The sequence below is a fragment of the Pipistrellus kuhlii genome, unplaced genomic scaffold (genome assembly GCF_014108245.1).
Source record: "Pipistrellus kuhlii isolate mPipKuh1 unplaced genomic scaffold, mPipKuh1.p scaffold_m20_p_6, whole genome shotgun sequence".
In the NCBI taxonomy this organism is placed as follows: Eukaryota; Metazoa; Chordata; class Mammalia; order Chiroptera; family Vespertilionidae; genus Pipistrellus; species Pipistrellus kuhlii.
In genome coordinates, this window is record NW_023425562.1 from 7,142,501 (window position 1) to 7,166,342 (window position 23,842).

The 23,842-nt window shown below is 45.1% G+C and overlaps 1 protein-coding gene across 7 annotated transcripts in view; it reads right to left on the reverse strand.

Annotated features, from left to right (window-relative positions):
• Positions 1-3,788: 3,788 nt before the first annotated feature.
• The window catches only part of DHX35 (DEAH-box helicase 35), a 55,960-nt gene continuing 35,906 nt past the window's right edge, over positions 3,789-23,842 (reverse strand). Inside the window, exons 14-23 of one of the 7 annotated variants that reach the window (XR_006740264.1) lie at positions 20,719-20,773; positions 18,723-18,818; positions 16,802-16,896; positions 15,049-15,126; positions 13,365-13,494; positions 11,148-11,229; positions 9,124-9,195; positions 8,422-8,533; positions 6,560-6,724; positions 4,817-4,850 (exon numbers count right to left, since the gene is read on the reverse strand). Coding sequence is in view for 3 of the 7 variants with exons in the window: in XM_045574369.1 (XP_045430325.1) it covers positions 7,415-7,486; positions 8,422-8,533; positions 9,124-9,195; positions 11,148-11,229; positions 13,365-13,494; positions 15,049-15,126; positions 16,802-16,896; positions 18,723-18,818; positions 20,719-20,773 (792 nt within the window). In the remaining 4 variants the exon portion in view is untranslated. Of the gene's footprint in view, positions 4,851-6,559; positions 6,725-7,237; positions 7,487-8,421; positions 8,534-9,123; positions 9,196-11,147; positions 11,230-13,364; positions 13,495-15,048; positions 15,127-16,801; positions 16,897-18,722; positions 18,819-20,718; positions 20,774-23,842 lie in introns of those variants that run through there. The other 6 variants (XM_036418038.2, XR_006740265.1, XM_045574369.1 and 3 more) reach the window with 6 other exon arrangements.

Sequence of the window (23,842 nt, forward strand, 5' to 3'; positions counted from 1 at the left end):
CTGATTTATAACACCTTTCTCCGCGCAATGAAAATTCTAGAGTAGGACTTAAATTTAACAAGTTCCCTGGTGGCCTCTTCCAATTTGCATGTTGCCTCACTAACCTGGCCCAGATTTCTCCTCCCTGTGAGGCAATGCTTGGAAAACCAGCCCCCAGTGCTAATTAGGATTCTAAATGGCTGGCCAGCCAGTGATAAGGACAGCAGGGCCGCACGGGGGCAGCAAACACAGCTGGTCTATAGGCTCCCTGGGTGATAAAAGGTTACCAAGGAGTTTTCAAAGCCTTGGCATATCCTGTTCTTTTTAGCCTCATAATGATCCAGGCCAGTGCTGAGGGCAAGAAGGTTCTGGAAGCACAGTGCCATGAGCTGAAGTAAAGGAACACCAGTCCCTGCATGTTGAGAACACGAATTCCAACTTAAGGATGCTGACCGGCAGGACTCACAGTGACATCCTCTGTCCTACAAGTCCCTGGCTTGGAAATAAGGATAACCTGTGTCCAGATAAATCCCATGAGCTCTCCATTTTTTTTTTTTCTTTTCTTTCCTATTCTCACTCCCATCCTTCCCTACCTTCTCCAGGCAACTCTCCTACTGTTAGTTTATACGTGTTTTTGCAAACGCATTGTTTCTTGTGTGCACATATTTTTAGTGTCTGTAAATGATAGTGCTGCATCTTTGTTTTTTACTTTTTTATATATTTTTAATTGATTTCAGAGAGGAAGGGAGAGAGATAGAGAGATAGAAACATCAATGATGAAAGAGAATCATCGATTGGCTGCCTCCTGCATGTCCCTGCAGGGGTGGGGTGGGGAAAATCGAGCCTGCAACCCATGCATGTGCCCTTGGCCGGAATCAAACCCAGGACCCCCTTTTGGTCAACAGGCTGATGCTCTATCCATTGAGTCAAACCAGCTAGGGCTAAAAATACTTTTTAAAAACAATATAAAAAGGAAGCAACTTTATGATGTAAAGTGTGTGGGAGAGCCTGGACTTGGTGGCCGTTTGGGGGTATCACCTTATGCACCAGAAAGTTGCCAATTGGTTTGTTTGTCGATTCCCTGCCAGGGCGCATCCCTGGGTTGAGGGCCCATTGATGTTATGCTCTGAGACTGATGTTTCTTTCTCCCTCTTCCTTCTTCTCTCACCAAAAATCAATAAAAATATTCTTTTAAAGGTGGGGAAAATAATGCAGAAGTCAAAGAGATAAAATTAAGGGGAGAAGGATACTCACAAGTGGAAACAACAACAAATAAACAACAAAGAGCTAAGAGTAAACACACGCTAAGTGAACCCAACTGTACGTCCAAACAGAAAACAAAGCAAGTGGGAGCGGAGAGAGAATAACCCAAGTGGAGGCAGACCGCGCAGGGCCCAGGTGCGGTGTTCCAGAGGCAGGAAGGAGCCTGTGCTGCCTTTGAATCATGTCGGGTTTCGCCCATCAGCCCAGGCCCGGGGGCAGCAGCTGTGCTGGACCCTCGCCTGGCTATGCAGACTCTGGGCATCACCACTGAGGTCTCCCACCACACCCACTCCCTCCTGGACCTCCCACTTCCTTTGCTTGCTCGTTGCCATCAGTAGAACCTGGGCCAGGGGGAAATGCTGCATCAGGAATCTCTTTGGCAAGCAAGGAGGCAGCCGTTTGAACAAGTCCAATGCCACCCAACAGTGCACCAGGTACCAGCTCCTTGGACGGCAGAATGTGATCTTGTCAGAGGGAGCAATGACTGAGGACACAGACAAGCCCTCTCCAGGCCAGCCATGCAGACTCCTCCCACAAAGTGGCCAGCTGTGTCCCAAACGATGTAATCAGTTGTTACCAGTTTCAATGACAGAAAAAAATAAATGTAAGCTGACAGGGAGTCCAGAGTTCCATCACTCTCTTCACACAAGTTGGAAGGCCGAGGGAAAATCCAGGTGAATCTTTGGAGAGTGGGAATCCTAGTCTAACCTAACGGAACAGGGAGTGATTCATAGGCCACGTCCTGCTCGCTTGAATCCTTCCAATTATTGAAGAAAGAGTCCCCAGCTGCTCCTGCTCACTTGAATTTCAGGTGCTTGGCAGGGCAGACCCAGTTTCCGGGGCCCTGGCGCTTGGTGCTGGTGCTGCCAGCTGGCCCCCAGTCTGCTCAGCCCACCACCCCAGCGGTGCCCAGACTTGGGGATTTCATCAGTCAGCATTTGTTTTTGTTTTGATTGGTTTTTAATTAGGAGGCTGATGTAAGACGGTTAGTATTTTATTGTTCCAAGGAAAAAAAATTTTTTTTAACTACCATCATTTTCTAGAAGAAAGAACATTTTTAAATGAAAGAGGCTAGATGGTCTTTCAGGTAGAATAATTTTGAGCCTCATGAAATGCTCATTATCCAAATTCCTCATTTTGACAGAGAAGCCGAGAAAAAACGGTGCCCAGCACCAGGGTCTGCCTGGAGCCAAATTCCAACCAGACTGCCCTTCACGCAGTTCCCTGGCATCCTGTCCCGTTCTCAGCTCCGCTCTGCAGCCATTCCACAGGGTTAATGGGGGGCACAGGGCTGAAGGCCCCACGTCAGCATGACCATGAGGCCCATCCTGGAGCTACTGGGCCAGGCCTCGGAGTGGACAGGTCTGCCGCTTGCCAAGCTCCAGCCACACGGTTCTCACGTGGTGCTCAGAAGCCACTGGTGATGGGGATGGGGAACTGATTGCAGTGCTTTGGGGGAACAGAGTGGGTTTGGAATGAGATCAGGCACGAGGTAGGGTACCCCCTGTGCCAAAACAGATGTATCAGCTGTCACTCAAACCTGATGCTCCTCCTGCCCTCCCAGCGGCTGGCTCACCTTCCTCCCTGGTCTTGATGTCCTCATGTCTTCAAGTCCCATCCCAGCAGGCGGCCTGGCTGGGCCCAGGGATTCCTTGGGAGACCAGCCCTGGGAAAGAACCTCAGGGCATGAAGCACAAGCACTGAAATCTCCCGTCTCTGAGCCTCCAGGACCCCACTGACCACCACACTCTCCAGCACAGATGCTCCTCCACCTCTCCCGCAGCGCAAGAAGACACTGAAGTATTGGAGAAATTTCACTAACCATTCTGAAAATCCGGGCCTGAGGGGACTAATTCGTGTGGAACCACTTGGGGACAGTCTTGTGAGTTACTAGGTGATCAGGCCCTGCTGGCCATTGTCTCGTCTCTCAGCCAGGCAGGGATATCACTCCTTGACGAGGTGTGTGGTTCTGCACATGCCGGTGAAGGCTGTGGCTTTACAGCAAGTCTCCGTCTGTGAGGAGTGCTCTGCCCACTGTGGACTGCAGCACAGCACAGCTCAGGCGCCCACCCTGGGCAGTGCTGAGAGGTGGACACAGGCAGACGTGCTCAGGACCAGACCCCCACAGGCAGTGCTGTGGACTCCCCCACGCTGCACCCCCCACTGTGGTCTCTCATTTTGGATCTCTGGTCTCACTCAGAGGCTGTGGATCCTGCACTCTCCTCCCTCCACCCCAACAGAAGCTTATGAGGACCAACCATGGCCCTAAATTCAGACTTTCTACAAGTAAGTACTTCAGACCTCTCTACAGGAAGACCCCAGTGAACACTGGCAAGAATCCCTGGGACTTCGTTTAAACCGGTTCCATGGTTTGCTGTAGGGAGGCCTTGAGGGCATGTGGTCATGTGACCTTGCTGGGTGGGCTTCCTGGTCTACCTGACCCCTGAGCCGCAGCTGCCATGGCCTCAGGTTTCTCAGCCAATGCCAGGCCCTCGCTCGGGAGAATGAAGTGGACAATCTTAGAACACAGACCATGAGAGCCAGCGTGGGAGGGAATACATTTACTTTAGGTATAAAGGTTCACTATTATTAACAGGTTATCACTATAAAATGGAAATAAAAATGGCATACGGGTTTGGTGCCAAAGTGGCAGGTACATACTAAGATCAGTACAAAAATAAACTTTCAAACTACATGTTCTTAAATGTCATTGAAACAAGGTGAGCGCATCTGGCCAGGTCACGTGTGGTAATGCCAACCTCTCCGCAAAGAAGCCTGGGCGGCACTGAAACCAGAGCCTGCTGGCAGAGCCGCCCGTGTTCTCGCAAGAACCCGGCAAATGAACAAAAACAAACACTAAGTCCTGTTCCTGAGCTAGAGAAGCGGAGTTCCTGCCGCAGAGGGCCCCTGGGGCTGAGCTAAGGGGCGTTCACGAGTGCTCGGCTGGTGGCAGGGGCCGTGGTGTCATAGGGGGGAGAGCTGGCCCACTCTGAACCAGAAGCCGTTTGCTAACGAGAACAGTGCTTGTGAGTCATCACCAATCCTGAGAGTCTTCTGGCCGTAGATCAACAGGGACGTGCGTGAAAGGGGGAACCAGAGCTGCTTGGTCCAAGCCCTGGGTGATTTGGGGGAAATCACAGCGTTTCCAGGGTCTCTCCCTCCAGATACAGATTCCCATCTGGCAGCGGCCCTCACTAGCCGACACAGCCGTGGCCCCCAGGAGAGCCAAGCCAGGCCAGCTAGCCCTCTGCACTCGACGTGGTGCCTCAGCCGGCAGCGGCTCCCTCCTGCCCGGTCCCCATTAGGCGGGGCCAGGCGGCGTGCCTGTTGGAAGTGGCATGCTGGGTCAGGGAGAGGGCCGAGACCAAAGAGCAAAGCCCTGCCAGCCCCGCTCTGCCTGGGTGCAGCCGGGCAGGGTGCCTGCCCATGCCAATTCCTCCGGGATCCCAGCGAGGAATGCAATGCTGAGGGGAGGGGGAGGGGCCTAGGAATGGGCGGCGGCCCCCTCAGAGCAGCTAAAGGTCCACATGAGCCACGGACAGCTCACCGAGCCCCGGCTCTGCTCACTGGTCTTGGACCTTGGCCCTTTTGGCTTTTAGGGACAGGTGCTGCAAGAGAAAAGAGAACCTCGTCAGTGGGGTTGGTTAGACAAAGAAACCAGACTTCAACATTAGGCCCATAGAAATAACCAAATCAGAGCTTCCATCCGGTTCGCACCTTCTCGGTTAGTGCGGTGCCCTCAGGCATCTTCAGAAGAGCACCGTGAGCAAGAGGGAACGCCTGCAGTGAGCACGCAGCCCGAGGCCCAGCCGGCCAGGGCTGCCTGGGTGCACAGGCTGTGCGATGCTGTCAATGAGACTCGGTCTCCCTCTGCCAGCCCCCAGCACAGCACTGCAGCCAAGCACCTGTGCCCAGGGACCGGCTCAGGCTGGATGCCACCTCGTGTCCATGACTTCCTTAAGAAGGGCCAGAGAAAGGTAATCTCTCCCGGCACAGGAACAAGGAGACACGTCATTTTACCGAGCGTCTCAGATGCAGCACCCATGACCCAGGCCAGGCCCCAGGAAAAGGGCACCGCCTAGTGACAGGCTTTCCTTCAGAAATGTTGCTCCTTACCAGTACAAGTAACACAGAAAGCGTAACATGATAACCATGGGCATCAGATAAGAGGACTGACGGAGACAGCGTTCTTTACATTCTAAGGCAGCGATTTCCAACCTTTGCATCTCATGGTTGGTACCTTTGCATCTCTGAAATTCTGCAGCACACCAAAAAATATAATCTTTGCTGATCTGACAAAAATATAGGTATAATTTTGAATCATTAGCACCTGACAGCTATCGTTGTGTTGGCTGCTCATTTTTTTATTTGACATTCTAAGGCACTTGTGTCAAACACAAGGCCCGCGGGCCAAATCCGTCCCGCCAGGCCTTGCAATGTGGCCCGCACCACGCTGTCATCACTGCACTCCGCTGCGTTTCCATCACAATGACAGTTTATGACTGTTCAGTAAACCATTCGGCCCGCGATTTAGGCTGGATTTTAGATTTTGGCCCCTTCTCTGATTGAGTTCGACACCCCTATTCTAAGGGGAAAACTATCGGTGCACCTGACTAGTCAGGTATCGTGTGTTTTTGGTTGTTTGTTTTTAAATATATTTTTGTTGATCTCAGAGAAGAAGGTAGAAGGAGAGATAGAAACAAAGGCAGCACACCAGCGAGCACGACAGAGGGCTGAGTGGACAGGACACACGTGTGAATTTCTAACTGCTTATGCCCAAGAAAGGACCGGTGTAGGCTCTTGCAAAGGTGCTGGTTTAGAGGTTTTCCCCAGACTCCAAAGCTATTTCTAAGAATCGGGGCAGGGGGGTGGGGGAAGGAATGTAAGGACTGAAAGGCAAATCTCTGACCAGGTCGCCCTGTTTTTCTCCCTGGCTGTGGGTCTGGTTGAATTTTCTCAATGATCTCACTTCACTCGATGTGACCCCTACAACTAACCTTAGACACTCCGCAGCCTGAGCTCGGGGGTGGAATTAGACATCTCCGTGCCTGTGGACCATTTTTGGTGCTCGTTTCTGGGAAGAATGCTGAGTCTAAACAAAGCCGACTCCGGACCATTTCAGGCCTCTCTACAGGGTGAGAGTGACACTGAGAATCAGCGGGAATGGAAAGTCACCTACGGTGCCAGGAGCAGAGCGGGCACGTCAGAGGCGCTGCGCTGTGTTCAACAGGCGCATCTGCCATCCACGGGCACCACTGGAGGTCTGAGGGCTCTTGGAGAAAGCCATTAATTTCGGACTAAAAGTTAGTAGCGGTACCTTTGGACTGGCTAGTTAAAAGGGGGTGTGGTTCTTGGCGAATTTCAGGGCCTCGCCTGTACAGTAAGGTTGGTGGACCAGGTGATTTCTAAGGGCCCCGGCCCCTCTAAAAATAACTGATCACACAATGATCAGAGCAGAGCTGCCGAGATGACAAATAGGCATCTGGAGAGAAGAGACAAATGCAGAAATGTGTGTTTTCTTCAAACTTCTGGGGCTATTTGCTCTTTAACTTTGTGGGTTTGACCTAAAGAAGCTCTATCTTTGAGCTGAGAAGGGAAAACGACTCAGCTTCTAGGTAATTCTGTTCTGCAGGAGCCTGCCTCTTAGGGTCCTCTTCTAACCGCCTGCACCTCGTTCCTTTAGCAAGCACCTGTATGGCTGGCCATTCTTCCCAACTTCTTTGCCTTTTAATCGCTTCTCTTGGACTTTCCACCTGAGATGTTTTAAAGGAAAATACTTTCTTTCACTTTAGTTTATCCTATTTTGTCAGCCCAACACACAGAGACAACACATTCTGCGCTATCAGTCCCTGCAGCTGGTCTCATTTGGGACTGAAATATCTTTATGAGGAGATGCTCGAAATGCTTTTTGTTTGATTGGGTGGGATTTAAACATTGTAAGAAAATGTTAAAAAGACAAGTGCCCTTTACATTGCAAGAGAGATGGATGCGATTCTCCCATTTGCAGGGTCACAACTCAGATGTCCCGGGAGCTGAACAAGGGAAGCCAGGGCTGCGCTGGGACGCCTGGAGGGTCCTTCATGCAGGCCGTCCTGCTTCAGCCCCGGTGCTGCTGCCACGCAGAAACCAAGCTCCATGTAAGCAGACACTCCTGCTTCTTTCAGGAGAAACCTCACTTTAATACACCTCTCCATGGACACAGACAATAGGGGGGTGAAGGCCTGGGGCGGAGAGTGGGGGCAGGCTGGGAGAGGCCAATGAGGGGAAAAGGGGACATATGTAATACTTTCAACAATACAGATTTTAAAAAAGAAAAAAAAGAAAGAAAAAGGAACATGAAATCTATATTTAATGTGAAATCTCCCAATTTTTAAATGTACCAGTGAAGGGTTGAAAACACTGCAGTCTGATTATAACCCTGATGAAGTTACAGGTTTGGACTTACCCACTGAGGTAAGTGATGGTAAAAACCAGATAAAATATCTGATGCAAATGTTGTCAGCACTGGGCAACAGACAGCAGAGGGCTACAACCCTGCAGCAGGAGGAAACTCAGGGTGCGCTCTATACTCATCCCAGGTCTCTGCCTGGCTCGGCAAGTGGCACACAGAAGCACATCCTAAACAGAGAGCAGCATGCTGGACAGAGGAAACAGGTCAGAAGAGCTCAGGAAGCCTGAGGCAGCTGGAATTCACAGAAAGGAACAGCTCCAGCAATCTCTATGGGGCCACCCTTCAGTCTTTGGCTGGGAACTAAGCCGCACATGTGCAAGCCCAGATTTGATAAGGCTGGCCAACAAAAGTGGCTGAGGAGGTGTGAGCTGACTGGGAGAGTCTGGATGTCTGTACAGTGTGGAGACATTGGAGTTCTGACCAGAGTGCAAAGACCTCATTAAATACCCTAGGCATTCAGTTAAGACAGCAAAAAAGGCCATCATGTCATGGGAGTATGGCTACTTCAGAGCAGTCCTACAAAAGACTAAAATCAAGCCTCAGTGACATTAAACTATAAGCAAGTACTTTTACCCAGAATGGTCAGAGGATGTGGTAATGGCCATTTCACCTTATGTGCTATTTGGGGGATAATTTCAGGCAGTGAACTGGGGAGTGAGTGTGTGTTTAAAAAAATGAAGAGGCAGGTTAACAGGCAGTTTGGGGGGACAGATTCTGTTCGTTCCTACCGTTCCTTGTTGATAAAAGTGTGGAGCCAGCTCCAACAGCCAAGCAGACTCAATAGCAGTGACATCTCTCATATAATACTTGGAGGTTTGTATAACTTCATTGTAGATAACCCTGAAACAAGAAAGACACATGAGCTAATTTCCTGTATCTGCGGATGAGAGTCAAAAATCACCATTAGAGCTGGCCACCTTTACTACATGTGTATTCCGTGTGCCAGGCACTGCATTCATAAATGCACTGCGAATAAAAGTGTCCATTTCACAGATGATACTTGGGTCCTACATGATTTCTGAAACATCTCAGCCATCCCTAACTCTCCTTGGTCCAGGAGGTGCCAACCTCAACTCTTCATACACCCCTCTATCAAAGTCCTTCTCCTAAGACACTGAAATCTGTGGTGTCTCTCTCTCCAAGGTCACTATAAATTCACCTGGACCTGAATTCATCTCCACAAGGCTGTGCTAAGTGCAGGGGTTAATATGTTTGCTGAATGGATGAGTGAGTACAGATCATCACCATTTGTTAAGGGGCTCTCTGATAGAGCAGAAATTCTATAAACGACCCTGTATAACAAAGTAAATAGCACAGTGTCCTAGGCACCTGTCCCAGGCGCTGTGCCAGGCAATAGGGGCCCAAAGACAAACAGAACTGGGCCTCTCCTTCGACACATTACACGGTTACGAAGCAGGAGGGTGGCTTACCAGCGAGGGGGCTTCTCTGCATAGAGGACTGACGAGGGGTGGATGTGTAGTTCATGATCGTCACGGATGGTCCTTATAAAACAGAAGAATTTTATCTGAAGCACATTATACTCTCTGAGATGTGTTTAATATTATTAAAAATGCATGCAGATTGCACCTCACAGGAACAAAACTCTTTCTTTCCATCTTTTCTTGTGCCCTTCAAAGGCCCCTCCCCCACTGCCACCCCAGAAAGTCAAGAATAAGTCATGCAAACAAGGGAAGAAAAGCAACACATTATCATTCAGAAAAAAAGTTTGGAAACATATGGCTCTGCCAGTGCTTATGTTTGTCATTTGTAGGTTCTCTTTCAAAATCATTTCCTTGGAAACAAATAATATGTTATTATTTCTATTAAACAAAACTAAATGCTAAAGACTATGGGGTAGATAATAATAAGGAACCAAGAAAGCTCAATATTGAAGTACCCATTTTGCTGAGAAAATATTTCAAATTTCAACTCAGATTTGACTCAATTAATTTAAAAAACCTTACTGAGCACACAACTATCAATAAGATCAGATCACAAGGGAGCATTCACACATCCGTAGATTAGGATGTTACTGCCCGAACCCTAATTAGTTACTGTGGGTGCCAAGGATCTGTGTGTCAGGCAAGTGCCTCCAGCGCCATGCGGAGCTCCCCTCCAGGACCTGGGTCCTAGCTGCCCTACCAGGCAGTCTGAGCTGACAGACACTGAACTCCATTGCAAAGGGACTCACGGACTGTGAAGCCTCCTATGTAACCCATATTTCTGTTGAGGACACCAGAGCACTCTTTTAAATGCTACTAGAAACTGCTAATTAGTACTGCTGAGGAGAATGGGCTGACAACGGAGTACCGGTGCTCACTGGAGAGGACCACAGGCCTCTCAGCATAGCCTCCGACACGGACAGCTCAGCGCTGGGAGGGGCTCCGACATGGGCAAAGAGTCATGATACTGATGGGCTAGGCTACTTGGCCTGGAGTGGCAAAAAGAACACAGCAGAGATCAATGTAACGTGCTACACTTAGGTTCAAACAGATGCTGGATGGAGACCTGGTCCCCGTCCCCTCCCCCTCCCCCCTGCTTTCCCCCCTTCCTCCCCCCCCCCAAAAAAAAAAAAACAGTCCAGTGTGGCCCTGGACTTGTTAATAAAGCCCAGTGTCCAGGCATCACAGCTGACCTCAAAGTAGCAGGACTGAAATGTCTTCTGAGGGGAAAAAGCTTATGACAAACGATTAAAGGAGCCCAAAGAAGAGCTGGGGAGAGAGCCTTTTGACTGCTCCCTTATTAAGTAACAGGTTGTTATGATCGCTGCACTTTAAACAGGCTACAGTGAAGTTATGAGACTAAAATGAGCCGAGAGAAAAGACAGACGGAAAGGAACAATTCAAAGTGGAATGATTTAGTTTGGAGAAAAAGTTAAGCTACACATTAGCTTTTACTATATTTAATATAGTAAAGGCTGTTAGGAGGGGCATCAACCACCAGTGATATTCTTTGCCTAGAAAATGGAACTGGAAGTGGCAGGCTGTAGTCTCCGGGGGGGTGTAGGTCCACATGAAGAAACACTGGTCAACATCCAAAGACCCCAATGTGGCCACAATGCACTGGGGTAGATGGTAGCTTCAATCCTGCAATTCTCTAAAATTATCTGAGCTACCCGGTGACAAAAGTAACTCCCCTAGCAAAGAGCATCTTTAACAGTTCCTTCTGGTCCTAGTACTCTACTATTGAAACGGAAACATGACCAGCCTCCTGTAAATTGTCATCGTTCTACACCATGTGGATGGACTGAATATTTGAGAATCATTTCCATAAAGTTAAGAGACTTTGCTTAAAGCTATATAGCTAACCTCAGCTCACCGTTGGATAGAGGCACGATACAAATAAGGGGAAATTCTTTAACTTCTCTCCTTTTTCTGTACAGCAGCTTTCTATGCGTTCTGGACATTTTTAAGATTTCTCCTTTAACAGATGACTTCATAAAGTATCACGTTACCTATAAGCTCCAGTAGAATGAAATCTCGCTGCATTGGCAAAGAATCCCGAAACGATGCACCTCAGAACCGGATCTGGATCACCTACACAAAGCAGCCAACAGAAGGATGGATGAGACCCTTGCCTCTGTATAGTCTGTGTGCTCAGGCCTGTACCGCAAGGCCCACCCCAGGCTGCTTCCAGCCACCTTGCAACCTGCAATGGCTGCTGAGAGAAACATGCTGAACTGTGCTGTGCCTTTGACTTGGGACCCAAACCGTCTGGGGCCACAGCTGCCCAGACCACGCTGGGCACCAGAACTTCAGAGAGTATTCTCCTGGCTGGCCAGTGACCTCAGGAGCTCCTTTCTAGGAGAGCATCTTTTTTTCTTTTTTTAATATATTTTATTGATTTTTTACAGAGAGGAAGGGAGAGAGATAGAGTTGCCTCTTGCACACACCCTACTGGGGATATGCCCGCAACCAAGGTACATGCCCTTGACCGGAATCGAACCCGGGTCCTTCAGTCCCCAAGCCGACGCTCTATCCATTGAGCCAAACCGGTTTCGGCACTAGGAGAGCATCTTATGGGAATGTTCCTTTCACAAGACACAGACTGGGACACCCACCCTATATTATTTCTGTGGTTATAAGCCACAGTGTGTAATTCTTCACAATTTTCAAATGTTCCATTTGAATGGATGTCTGTATTGCTACAGTAAACATCCTCCAAGGATAAAGACTTCCATTTATTAGATGATTCCCAAAGGATACATTCCCAATTTTTGTGCAAAGTGTCCTTTATGTGTCTAATGACATACCGTATTTCATCAATTCTAAGACTCACTCTTTTTAGTGGCACATAAAATAATGGAATGCCTTATTCATGATAGCATTTAGATTCAATGAAATATAGTTTGCTGATAAATAAGTACTCAAAAGGTAGTATAACTTACAAAATCATTGACAATGGATGAGAATATCAGTTTCGCTGCATTTTTACCAGCAATGTTTTGACAAAAAGATACCTATTCCTTTTTAGCACAGAATTGAAGAATCAGAAATTTGTACCTCTAACCACAATCTGACCCAAAAAGACATCCCTTGTTTCCAACTGGCCATGAGAAATTTCCATGTAGAACAAAAGGGGTGAAAAAATGGTTCTTGGGGAGCAAGTGGGAGGAAATCTTGGATATTACAGTACGGAAGGCCCTCAAAGTTCAATCCTTCCCTACAAAATCTTATTCCTTAGTGTTTAATTTCTCTCCTTAGGAAGAATGTAACGCAACTTTTCTCCTGGGAGAGGGGTTAATAATGAAGAATAGGTTAAGAACCACAGACGCAGAAGACTGCACCTCTCTGCAAGGTGCCAGGCACTCAATCTTCAAGTTATTGCTGCCTCCTGGCCTCATTTTTCTCATCCATAAAGTGAAGATAACACCTGGATTGTTGTGAGCATTAAATGAATTAATATATGAAAGCACTCTGGACACTGCCTGGCCCATCACAGGAAAGTACTAAGGGTGCTGAGAGAACACCTCCAGAGTGCCTGGCACACAGTAGGTATTCAAAAACAACTGCTGAATGGAGGAGTAAACATGTCACTTCCTCAGAAGTGTGGGTTCTGAGCCACACACAGACTTCCCCTGCTGTAGCCAAGTGGGTCATTCTGAACTTAACTTCTCCCCAGGACTGGACATCCCATCTGTGATATGAAGTGTGCGTGATAACCCCACACCTCGCAGAGTGGGAGGACGAGAGAACTGTAGCACCTGTCACAGTGTAAGGCAACTAGTGTGTCCCCACTTCAGAGGCCAGAGATCGTGCCTTACACAGCGCTTCCGTCTCACCCTGGTGACGGCCCAGGTTAAACACACAGCACTTGCTGTAAAAATATCTGTATTTGAAAGTAAAATATAACTTATATGTCATAGCCATAAATACTGTCCACTTGAAAGTAGTTTTTCTTACAAAGCCTCCATGGGAAAATTAACTATAGAATGTGCAATGATCTGAAGGTTAATGATTCTTAAGTGTTCTCAAGGCTTATGAAAATTTTTTAACAATAACCCTCGGACATAAAAATGGACCTCCTTAGAAAAAATATACTACTTTTACCCACAGCTTTTCATCAACTCTGGTGTGCGCAGCCTCACACCACACCCCGGCATGAGATCCCAACAGTGCAGCTACACCGAACAAAGAAAGGAACAGCACCAGCAGTGGCAGCTGATTCTTACCTTCACTCGATATCTTGGGCACTTGGAATTTGACAAGAAGCTTTTTCAACTGTTCTCTTACTGTCGCAGCTCTGACAAGACCCTTGTAATTCAGGAAATGTTCCTGACACCACTGAGAGTTCTTGTTGTGCTACAAAATAATCCAGAAAGGGGGAGAGTGAGGAAACCACAGACAGGTTCTTGACCACAACTAGACTGAAAATCCTCATTTTCTCTTCCTGCATTTGCTCACTCCGTGGGGCAAGATCTTCAGACCGTAACTGGCCCTTTTTTGAGAGAGATACTGGCAAGCTCACCATCTGACTGCTCTTTGATCTCACTCTCTGCTTAAAGGGCAAATGAGATCTTAATGACAAGCAGAGTTGTCAATCTTAATGACAATCTTAAATACCTTCCTACGTGAGTGGCAAACTACCAAACAGAATCACTTCCCTGTGGTTCTTCGTAAATCAGCGTTCCTTCCTTCGTTGGCACTGCTTGAATTTATCACTTTACTGGACTGCAGGCAGGCAATATGATACTTGTCAATTCAGAAATAATTTCCAAGTTACTACTATTTATTCTGAAAGTACAATTTTTCTATCAACAGAACTTAATTCTGTTCTATATTCTAAAGAATGATCATTATGTCTTAGATCAATTATTGCTGTGAGACTGTACCTCGGAAATTATAGTATAATATAAGCCAGGGAGGAAAGCATTTTAAATAAGAAAATGAAAACACAGATGATTTCCCAGAAAGCAGCCACAGAACAACACAACGAAGACCTGTACCTGCATTCCACTGCAGGGGGAGCTTTAGGTTGGGGACGACATACTGCGCATATACAACAAATCTGAACTGATTTAATCCATGATTAATAATCTCAGTAAGAGACCAAGTTTTTTTCTGAAAACTAAATAATCTCCCTTCAGTTATCTCTGATAACACAAAAAGTTAGTGTTTCTCTTCAGCTAAAAAAGTATTTAAAAAATGAATGCAAGATACTGAAAATCTGAAATATCTCATCACCCCTTACATCCATCCTTTCCTTTATATGAGAGGTTTCTATTTTCATTGCCTTCATCATCTTGAGATCTCTCTTTTTAGTAATTTTTGGTGATAACTTTAAGCTATATTATTTGCTCTTACTTCCACAGAATATGAAGAACAATAAAGATGAACATCACCTAAGGCTAAGTACAGGTACAGTACGTGAATATACATGGATCCTCACATAAATGTCTTCTCACAGTCTCACAGCTTATCTGCTGCTGAGGAGAGGTGGCTGTGTGCAGTCTCGAACTCACATAAACAGCTCTGAAGAGTCAACCAAACCTATAAGTACACCTAGCCTCACTCATTTACGGGAAATGTCACGGAAGTTCCTATTCAAATGCCAGCCGTGTTGTGCAGCAATGCTGGGTGGTGAGAGAGCGAGGGGATAGGGGCCAGGAGGGCCGAGCCGGCAACCTGCTGCCTTAGGCTTCACCTCTAGGCAGAGAGGAGTGAGATTCCTGTGTTCTTTCAGGAAAACTGCATCACCATCTCAGGCAGGGGCCCACACGGTTTGGAATACTGGCCATATCTAACTGGAAAGCCAAGAGGCCTCTTGGCCATTCCTTCATGAACCGAACTTCCGGACTTGGGCTCCGGAGCGAACAGGTGTGTGAAGGGGGCCTTTCAAGCAGGAGCTGTGCTTACTTTGATAAATGCCTCGAACACGTTGAGCATAGTGAGGTGGTCACCTTCCTCCACAGCAAACTTCCGGTGCACTCGAATCTGGAAAGAAAAATACATTTAGAAGTTGATTCCTGGGAGCCTCTCATACTGGCTCATTCAACATACAATGAATGGCTCATGGCTTGTAGAGCCAGAAAGACCTGGTTTGCACCATTCTAGCCCCGCCATTTCCCGAAAGACCTCAGATTGGTTACTTAACCTTTCTTGGCCTTAATTTCCTTATCTATAAAATCAGGATATGAAGCCTATCTACCAAGCTCGCTGTGGAATTGAGATAATTCACAGTAAAGTACCTAATATGGTTATTAAATAAATGCTAGTGCTCTTGTCTCTCTCCTCCTCTATGCAGGCAATATCATCTCTTTCAGAACTCCTCCCAGCCCCTAATGGATGTAAGCTCCAGGAGGGCAGGGGCCAACTGTCTGGCACATGGTAGACACTCACATTTCTAGGCTACCGCTCAGACCCATCCCTAAAGTTTTCCTTCTGTAACATCCTGGGCAATGCCATCTGCTCCCATGGATTCAAGGAACAGCACATACAATACAAGTACACTAATACTTAGTCACTTCAGCATTTTCTCCTTGCACCAAACACTACATAATTAATCTTCCTCCTTCCTTCCATTCATTCAATAACAGATATTTACTGAGCACCTACTATAGGCTAGGGACCGTTCTATGAATCTGGGATATAACAGCAAATAATATGGCAGTGAGAAAAATATAATAAACAAGATAAATAAGCAAAATATTTTTTATACGAGTAGGCAAGAAGTATTAGAGGGAAAAAATAAAGCAGGGGGTGGAATATAAAGGGAAGAGGAAACATGTTGTAATTTTAGACAGATTGACCAGAACTTCTGTTTCCTCATCTTGCAAACGAGTTTGCCTATCCTGAGGTAGGATTGTTAAAAAAGCTAATAGAGAAGCAAATAAACAGAAAATGGAGAAAACAGCAAAAACCACCTGGGCATGGAAGTAGGAAAGCTTTGTAATCTATGTTATATGACTATGATAATCTATGGAAAATGACAAGAATCCATAAGAAAGGTCTCTCCTCCCAACTACACATCCAAAGGCAGCCTCTCCACGCAGAAGGCTGCTGCTTCTCTTGACTCTTCCAACAGCAGCCAACTTTTGAACTCATCACTGAACTGCCTCCATCATATGCCTCACCTGCATGGCGCTCCTCAGTATCACAACTTTCCTTCACAGTCTTTCCAACATTCATGCTTTCAGTCAATGGCGCCTGGGCCCAGGCAGGGCCTTGTCATTCCCGATGACCAGAGTCATTCTGCTGGGCCTGGGAACTGACTCCTTACGTCACTAATGTGCCCACTCATTTGCCCCCAGAACAGCCTAAAGGACAAGTTTCCTTACGGGAAAGTCAGTGGGACAATGGTTAAGACTCGCGGCTCTGGACTGTGCAAGACAACTCCACCCTGGCTGTGCAACCATGAGTGAGTCACCTAACCTCCCTGTGGCTCCATCTCTAAACATGATTCTAACAGCATCTACCTCGTGGTTTACGGTGAAGATAAAATGAAAGGGTGCACAGGAAATGTCTGGCACATGTCAGGCACACAGCAAACACTCAAATGCAAGCTGGGATTTGCACAGCTCGGCTGTCAGAAGTTCCTAGTCGTTTTAATAAGGAAAGCCCAAAGTCAAAGACACTGGTATGAACCGCTTAGAAAGAACACTGGACTTACTGCCTGAGACTTTTGATTGGAGGGGACCACAAAGATATTCTGGATCTGCATCATGGCTGCAATGCTGAGAATTTCCTGAGAACAGCCAAAATTTCCTATAAAACACAAAGCACCTTTGATTTCAAACATGCAATGTGTCAACAAGAAATGAAAGACATTTTCTGATGTTTCCCTTGTACCATGCATGCTGCAAACTAAGATGATATATCCGCGTATAGCTTGGTTTTTGAAGTTTATAATTCATAAATGCTTCACCCTGCCAAATGCAATGTCCTACACCTGGCCTGATGCCTGGAGGCCTGGAAGGACTCAGAAAGGAGCTGCTCATGAACTCGGCAGCTGTAACACGGAGAGTTATACTCCTGTGAGCCATGGGAGCGGACTGGCCCCACCACGGAGGGCGGTCAGCTCTACACCTGCTCCCAGCTCTCTTATGTGGACACCTGGAATTCTGGCAGAAAGCCTGAGAGAGGAAGGGGGTAGGGAATACGTGGTTGTGTCCCTTCTGCTGTTTCTCTGCTCCTGGACCCTTCTCTGAGGTGGCGTGTGTGTAAGGCTCTAGCACCTGGAAAACTGAACCAGGGAAGCACTCTGTGGGCCACAGCTACTGTTGTTGCTGCTGCGGGCACCTGAGAGCAGAGGCTGCAGCAATCTGCCCTCCAGGACACAGGCAGTGAGAGCAAACTGCACTGCCTGCCCACTGCCCCCCGGCTTCCTGCCTCATGAGTGGCCCACTCCCAACTCTAAACTCAGAATCCTGTTGCTAAATATAAATCTAAGGTCATGTGGTTTTCCAAAACACAATTATAGTTAACTTTCACCATGTTTAGTTTAACATACAACTTTGTAGATTGTCAACTAATGTAAAAGTTAGATAAAATTAAGAAAATGTTTATTTACTTTCCCAGACCAAGAAAACTATGCTCTCTAGATGATTTTGGTTGCTAAGTATGAGAAGGTCTTTAGATTATACACTTTTATCCCTTAATTTATATCCTCACAGAAGTCTAAAGAAGTGAGAAGTTGGAACCGTGGTGCATTAGTGGGGGGGATATGAAATGGTGTAGCCGCTGTGGAAAATGGTATGGTAATTCCTCAAAAACTTAAACATAGAATTATTAGATAATCCAGCAATTCCACTCTAAATATATACCCAAAATAAGTGAAAGCAGGGACTTGAGCAGACATCTGTACACCCATGTTCCCAGCATTCTTCACAATAGCAAAGATGGAAGCTCTCTAAGTGTCCACTAACAGATAATGGGCAAATGAAATGTGATCTATATATACAATAGAATATTATTCAGCCTTAAAAAGGAGGGACATTTTGACATGTGCTACAATATGGATGAACCTTAAAGACATACCAAGTGAAAAAAGGTCAGCCACAAAAGAACAAATATTGTATGATTCTACTTATATGAGGTTTCTAAATTCAGAGACAAGAAGTAGAATGGTGATTGCAAGGTCTGGGAAGGAGGAGAAAATGGGGAGTTAGTGTCTTGTAGGTACAGGGTTTCATTTTGGAAAGATTAAAAAATTCTGGAAATTAATAGTGGTGATGGTTCAAAAACAATGTGAATATACTTAATGCCCCACAGAACTATACACTTAAAAAGTGGCTGAAACTACGTTTTTTATGTATTTCTTACCACAATAATGTCCCTGTTTAAAAAAAAAAAAAAATCTAAAGGCATTCGTGCTAGGCTCATGAAAAACAAACAGAAGTGCTTACTGAATTGATCAAGACTGACACTGAATCACAAGTTAGCAACATGCCCCACACCCAACAGCGTTAATCAATAGCTCCTTTACTCCCCTAAATATATTGAACCCTCTTCCCCAAGATACATAGAATTCAGGGAAATAACTCCTCTGACAGACAAAATAAAATCAATGAGAACCGTTGGTCTCCACCCACCTGATTCAAGCAGCATTTTTGCAAACATGGGATTCAAAGGAAACTCTGCTATTCTCATGCCAAGTGGTTCAGTTAGTCGACAGTCTTTGTCCAGACCTGCATGAGAACAACCATCAGAAGGCATGTACCGTTGTGTTGAAAGACATACAGTTATTGAAGAATAAGATGATTACGTATGCTGAAAAAAGGTACCCAAAGGATGAATCATGCATTACTACACTCAATCTGACACCTGAGCACCATTACATTATAAGAAGAAAAGATCTGCTTTGAGCTCTTGAATATTTAATTTAAAAAACTGATACTTCTCATGACTTCTATCCAAGGACTTCATTATAAGGAAATGGCCCTGCAGCCTCCTCCTGCTCCCACTCTCTCCTTGCCCACAGCAGCCTCATTCTGGCCCCATATTCTCCACAGACTGCTCTTTCCAGGGCCCAGCCAACACGCAGTGTGAAATACAAAGGCGCTTCCGGAGGGTCTACAGCTGCCTTTGACCCTGTAGACCACAGCTCCTTGGAAACATTCGTCCCAGGCTCCCAGTACCCCCCCCCCCCCACCCTTTCTTCTCTGCCACCTCTCCTGCTGCTCCCTGTCACCTCTGGATCTTCCATGTCCCATGGTAGATGTCTCAGGATGACATCCCATGCCCTCCGTTCTTCTCTTACTATGTGAGCAATTACAGCCCGGGATTATGAATCTAAACACCTGCCCAGATCTCTCTTTGGTGCCAACATCAGAGCTGTTTATCCCAGCTGCTTCCTGGGCACTCTACAGACTCCTTCCATTCCCGACATCCCTCCTTGCCTCTTTACCACTGGCCAATATCCAGAAACTGAATGCCCACAACGTGCACTATTGTTTGACTATTGTTTAGACTATTCCCAAGATGTAGCATTAAAACAAATGCTTTTTTAAAGGTGATAATTCAGCTTGAAACTACAATAAATTAAGTTGGGTGTTTCACTCTATCTTTTCCAGTTAATTTAGGGCAGTGACGAAATAGAAAATATTTTAAATGTCATGCTGATTGAAGGACAATTAGTCCAAATGAAAAGCTTTTATGTACTCAACGTTCTCCCATCCCCATTACAGATAAGCCAGGAAACTTTGTTTTCACAAGTTCCTATTATTAATACAAGCTTGAGAACAGGAGATGGAAACCTATCCTGGCACATATTCACTCTGGGCTACTTGATGTAGACCCACCTAAAGGCCTTTGAAATCACTGAAGATCTTTAAATCAGCAACTGGTTATTCCTTCACAGGGAAGTATCATAAATATAATAAATGAAGATGGACTCCTACCTCAACTCCTACAAATAACTAACACAAAATGGATCATAAACCCACTAAATGTCAGAACTAAAATTTTTTTTTAAACGCTTCAGAAAAAGACCCAGGAAAAAAATGTTCATGCTAGTGGGTTAAGCAATGGTTTCTTAGCTATGACACCACAAGTGACAATTGAATTACTTAAAACTTTTGCCCTGGCTGGTGTGGTAAAGTGGTTACAGCCTCGGCCTGTGAACCAAGGGGTCATAGGTTTGATTCCCGCTTAAGGGCACATGCCTGGGTTGCAGTTGGGGCGTGTGTGGGATATATAACCAACCGATATATTTCACTATCCCTCTCATATCACTATTTCTCTCTCTCTCTCTCTCTCTCTCTCTCTCTCTCTCTCTCTCTGACACCTGAAATACTGGTATAGAATCTTCTGGATGTCCTTAGGAGGGGGCTTGGCTCTGCTGATGGTTATGAATAGCTTCTGATGCACTGATATACTTCATTAATTCATTGTCAGGAGTAGATGTCATGCACCATTAATCACACCTTCCTATTTCTATAAAACTTAAGAATTCTTAAGAGGATTATTTATGTGGGGAGAACCAATGCCATTCCTAAAGATACTAAGAACCCTAAATGAATACAAGCTAACATCACATATTAGTGAACAGATCAGAGAACATATACTAGCAATAATAGACAGGCATACCTCCCAGGGCATAGAGTAACTCCAATGCTTGAACCATCGACTGTGCTGGAGGGGGCTGTAAAAAATATATGAAAATTAATTAATTTTTTCAGGTGACAGACATAAAAATGTGACTATTTCCAGATCAAATCCACTCTCGCCTCCACGTGGCCCATATTTCACCTCCACGCTCCTATACATAATACTGGCACCTCTTAACATGTGCTTCCTATACATCTCAGCATCCTTAATACTTAGTCTTTAATCTCAGCTAGATTAAACATTTCCCATGGAGGCCTCATGCTTCCCTCTATCAGAAGTGGACTGCCTTGAACTACTTCCTTGTTTTTCCTAAACTCACATCAGACAGTTCTAATTTTCACTGCCTACTCTCAATCTTCTACTACCCATGATACTGCAATACTTTGCATCACCCAGAGCCCACTTCAAGCCTTGCCTTTATTTTATTTTGGTTTTTTAAATATATTTTATTGATTTTTTTACAGAGAGGAAGGGAGAGGGATAGAGAGTTAAGAAACATTGATGAGAGAAATATCGGCCAGCTGCCCTTGACCGGAATCGAACCTGGGACTTTTCAGTCCACAGACCAATGCTCTATCCATTGAGCCAAACCAGTTTCAGCCAATCCTTGCCTTTAAGTGGTAACTGACATGCGGTTGAATTTGAAGTCCTGAAAATAATACAGAATGCCAGATAGCCTAAAGTTAAGCAAAGCTACTAGTAATATTGTGACCTTCAGTCTGATTCTCTAGATCTTCACCTCCTTTCCTTCCACAAATCTTTACTGAGCATCTACTAACTGCCAAGCACTATTACTATTTACTGCTAAATGACTTCATTGATAATAAGCCAGGAAATAAAATTATAATAGTTTTCAAACTGTGTGTCTTTATTTTTAAAATGTTTTTATTGATTTCAGAGAGACGAAAGGAAAGGGAGAGAGACAGAAACAATAATGAATCATCGATTGGATGCTTTCTGCATACCCCCTGGGATCGAGCCCTGACTGGAATGGGACCATAACCTCCTGGTTCATAGGTTGACATTGAACCGCTGAGCAACACAGGCCGGCTGGTCTAAATGCATTCACATAACAAACATATTTTAAGTATCACACTGTTTTAGTTCAATTTACAAATGAAGAAAATAAAATAAGTAAAAGACATTTGAACAGGGCCAAGTAAGCAGCTGATGGATGGCAAAGGCAGAAACTGAATCCAGGACTCATTTTTTTTTTAAATATATTTTATTGATTTTTTACAGAGAGGAAGAGAGAGGGATAGAGAGTTAGAAACATCGATGAGAGAGAATCATCTATCAGCTGACTCTTGCACACCCCCTACTGGGGAGATGCCTGCAACCAAGGTACATGCCCTTGACCAGAATCGAACCTGGGACCTTTCAGTCCGCAGACCGACGCTCTATCCATTGAGCCAAACCGGTTTCGGCCAAGACTCATTTTTTTTCACTCCACCCCACTCACTGACAGCCAACGAACAAAGCTATACTTTTAAAACTTGTGATGACTGTACACACACACTTATAAGGGTAAGAATTAGACCTAATTCATTGTACAGAGGACATTCCACAAATCATGGTTGACTAGATCATGGAATAGATTCACTAGCCTTTCCTCAGTGCCTCTGACATCTGACTTGACAACAGAGGCAAATACACAGCATCTGAGTGGAGGAGCCTAATCTCTCAGGATCTTTACCCTGAGATTACTGAGAGCTGACAACAGGAATAGCAAAGCACTGAACTAGGTTTTGAATACTTGCAGAACAAAACTAACAAGGTCCTCTATGAGTCCTTCTAATCCTTGACCCCATTTCTAGTCATTCACCAAGTCACCTTTTCATTCTGCTCTTTGAATTTATCATCAATCAACAAAAAGAACAAAATCTCTCCCCTCTCCCCCAAAGCACAGCCACAGTATTTTCACCTAAATACACATTTACTACAGTTACCAGCATTTCTCTATGGCCTCATCGATTTGGGATCATATGCAAACAGTTTTAACATAGTTGGAAGGACTAGGATGTATAATTTTAGCTGTTTTTCCTCACTGTTTGGTTTTCTGTTTTAATTGTTTCTTGTACCCATAGGAACTTCAGTGAGTACTTGGGAGAGCTGAGTTACATTCCTACAAGGTCATACATACTCTGTAAAATATGCAATTTTCTTATTCCTGGGCAACTAAGTTGTTTTCAGTTCTTTGCTACTGTAATTATCACAGCAAAATATACAAAATTATATGAATCCTGTGATTTCAATAATGAAGTCCAATGGTGAAAAACACCATTTCAGGGGAAATAATGGGAAGTGGCTATATGAAAATGAATTTGTATGTATTTTCCTCATTTCTCAGTTGTCCTAAGTTTGTGGATTTCATCACTTATATTTTTTAATCTAATACAAAGTGATGCTGTAAATATTATAATACATGGACTTTTTTTGAAACTTTCTTTCAGGAAAAATTTCCCTGAGAAAATATCAGGCCTTGCTCTGGCTCATAAAATAATGTCAGGAAGGCCTCCGTGAGGACTGAAACAAGGGATGGAACTACTTTCCCAAACTAGGCCAGCTCTGGCTCTTCCTATCTCTCCTTGTGTTTGATCATTTAACTAACTTAAAGTGGGCTTTACAATTATTTCAATTTGCACTTCTCTTTCTTCTAGAAAAGCCGAGCATGTTCTGACATCACTTTACTGTTTGTGCTGTTTCCTTTCCTTGAGCTTTTTTCTTCAGTGGACGTTAGATTTATTCTAAATGGTGTAGTTACTGAGATGTTGATCTATCAGTGTTGTCATGTTGTTTTCCTTTAATCTTAGATGTGGGTTTTTAATAGCTTTTAATTTGCATTTACTTTTCATCTTTTCTTTATAATTTCTTATACTATACACCAATAAACAAAGGGTTCATTTTCTTCACAATTACTTCCTTTGGGAAGAAAAGTGCTATTTTTCTATTCATTTGCCTAGTTTATGTGACATTAGGGATTTTATTATCCAAGAATCCAGACCTGCTATACCACTTAACAATACAGCTGTGACAGAACAAAGAGTTAAAATGCAAGTCTTCAAATCATAAAAATTCAAGAAGGAAATATGAGTGAATATTT